Below are 2,247 nucleotides of genomic sequence, written 5' to 3' on the forward strand. Positions count from 1 at the left end.
ATGAAAATTTAATAGTTTACTGCTTTTTTGTGATATTTCTTTAAATTGGTATAAAAATTTTAAAAGTAAATGTCAAGATTTTTTTTTTCCTATTATCATACATAACATCAGGAAAATTGTTTGCTACATGTTGGAGTAATTTTGTTTATTAACTTTAAACTGTAGTTTAAAAGTTTCCACAATTGTTACATGTATTTTCTCTGTGTTTAACAGGAGGCTCCTGTTAATGGAGAAAGTGTTCTTACATTAAATAAGTGCTATTCCAATAAACGGACAAAGTTTAAAATATCAGCAGTGATACAGAAAGAAACTCCACAGGTAAGTTGTTCTCGAAAATGAAATTTTCCTTTGTTCTCTCCTTTTTTTACCAGTTGTTTATAACTTAATTGTATCTGAATGTTTTTCAGAGTTTTAAGCTCAAGAGTTACATACATACAGAGTTTTATTATTTCATCCGTTCATTAAAAAAATGTTGATAAAAACAACTATTTGATAACTTCTAGTCTGTTGCTATGGTTAAAAAAAATTACATAGCAGGAGAAGAGATGAAAATTTTCCATGGGTCTACAAATTTATTTATTTTTTAGAGGGGGAGCAGGGATATTCCAGGGTTGTTTTATAGATCAGTGTAAATCCAAGAATAAAGTTTTAGACAGTGAATCCTAATTTTTCAAAAGAATTTATTACAGTTAACGAAAGTCATGGGAAATAAATGTATGACATGAAAATTAAATTTCTTTTTCCATATCAAAATTAACTGAGCAGTCGATGCACTTGGAATGGTTTACATCTTTAGACGAACAGTAATGTATTTCATGTTATTTATCAGTATTTCTGTAAACATGTGTGACAATTGTCATTTCTGGTTTATACTACTCAAGGTCACAGTGTTGATATTTTACAATTGTAACAAAAACGTTGAAGTGAGAAAACTAATAACATTAAAGAAGTTGATAAAGTTTAAAGTCAGGTTATCTAGAGCATAATAGAAAGAACAATAATTGTTTGTATATGAAAAAACAAACTTTAAAGTTAGCTGGTTTTATTTGTAGTCCTTGTGATTACTGTTTAGAACCAGTTTGCATAGTCCCATGCAGTTATAGAAGTCTTTCAACATGTATAGAGAATGTGCTCTTATGAACAAAAATTATTTCCATATAAATGCTACTCTGAGGATTTACAACCTTCTAGTTTCTGGGTCCTAAGTGTCTTTGAACCCCAAGAGTCTTGTTGTGCACCTTGAAGCAAGCACAAGTGCTGTTTTGTGGTTACTGTTGTTTGTAATTTCATCCTTTATAAACACACACACACACACACACATGCATGCATTGGATGTTTCAAAAATAATAGCCAGGTGGTTAGTGTGCTCAACTCACAATCTGTGGGTCACGGGTTCAAATCCCATCCCACCAAACATGCTTACCCTTTCAGCCTTGTGGCATTATAATGTGATGGTCAATCCCCCTATTTGTTGGTAAAAGAGTAGCCCAAGAGTTGGCAGGGAATGGTGATGACTAGTTGCCTTCCCTCTAGTCTTTCATTGCAAAATTAGGCTCAGATAGCCCTTGTGTAGCTTTGCACGAAATTCATAACATACCATCAAAAATAGTTTTGGCTGTTCATATGACTACATTCATGTAACTGATGAACACAAAGTTGTGAAAGTTAGTTACTGCATTGTACACAAAGTCATTCACATGGTCAAATTGGTTCACACACTGAGCTTTACAACATTGTGTATCATCAGTTTTTGAATGCAGTTGTCTGAACAGTGGCAGTGACTTTTTAAACACACTGTTTGTGTGTGTGCACATATTTACTATTAAACTTTATGGACTTTGAATTTTCAAAAATTGGCAAACCTATTTTTGATTTTATAACACTCAATTGTTTGAAGTTTTAAATATTCTGTTTTTTTTTTTTCTCTTTCCATTTCCATCTCTGGTTTAGGAACAGTGATAATGATACAACATGAAAAATGTCTAAAAGTGTTAAGTGTCAGATAATTACTGTGTAATATGGCACAATTTAATATACACAGTAGAACTTAACCATATTGACATGGATCAATGGCCATGTCATCACATTTCTTGACTTGCCTTCAAAATTTTGTTGAATGACTATTTTGTGAATTTATTTCTCTAAGTTTGGTATCAAATTGTACATTATAATTCAAATTTTAGTATTATATATTAGTTAATTTCTTAATTTAAAAGTAAATATTAAAAAAAAAACACCTAAATATCG

At 31.0% G+C, this 2,247-nt stretch overlaps 1 protein-coding gene across 5 annotated transcripts in view; it reads left to right on the forward strand.

Annotated features, from left to right (window-relative positions):
- The window catches only part of LOC106458618 (cullin-2-like), a 64,675-nt gene that overhangs the window by 54,515 nt on the left and 7,913 nt on the right, over positions 1–2,247 (forward strand). For all 5 annotated transcript variants that reach the window (XM_013918142.2, XM_022384884.1, XM_022384883.1 and 2 more), the window contains one exon: positions 214–318. In XM_013918142.2, the coding sequence (XP_013773596.1) occupies positions 214–318 (105 nt within the window). The remainder of the gene's footprint in view (positions 1–213; positions 319–2,247) is intronic.

Source organism: Limulus polyphemus, unplaced genomic scaffold (genome assembly GCF_000517525.1).
Source record: "Limulus polyphemus unplaced genomic scaffold, Limulus_polyphemus-2.1.2 Scaffold493, whole genome shotgun sequence".
NCBI classification, from domain to species: domain Eukaryota; kingdom Metazoa; phylum Arthropoda; class Merostomata; order Xiphosura; family Limulidae; genus Limulus; species Limulus polyphemus.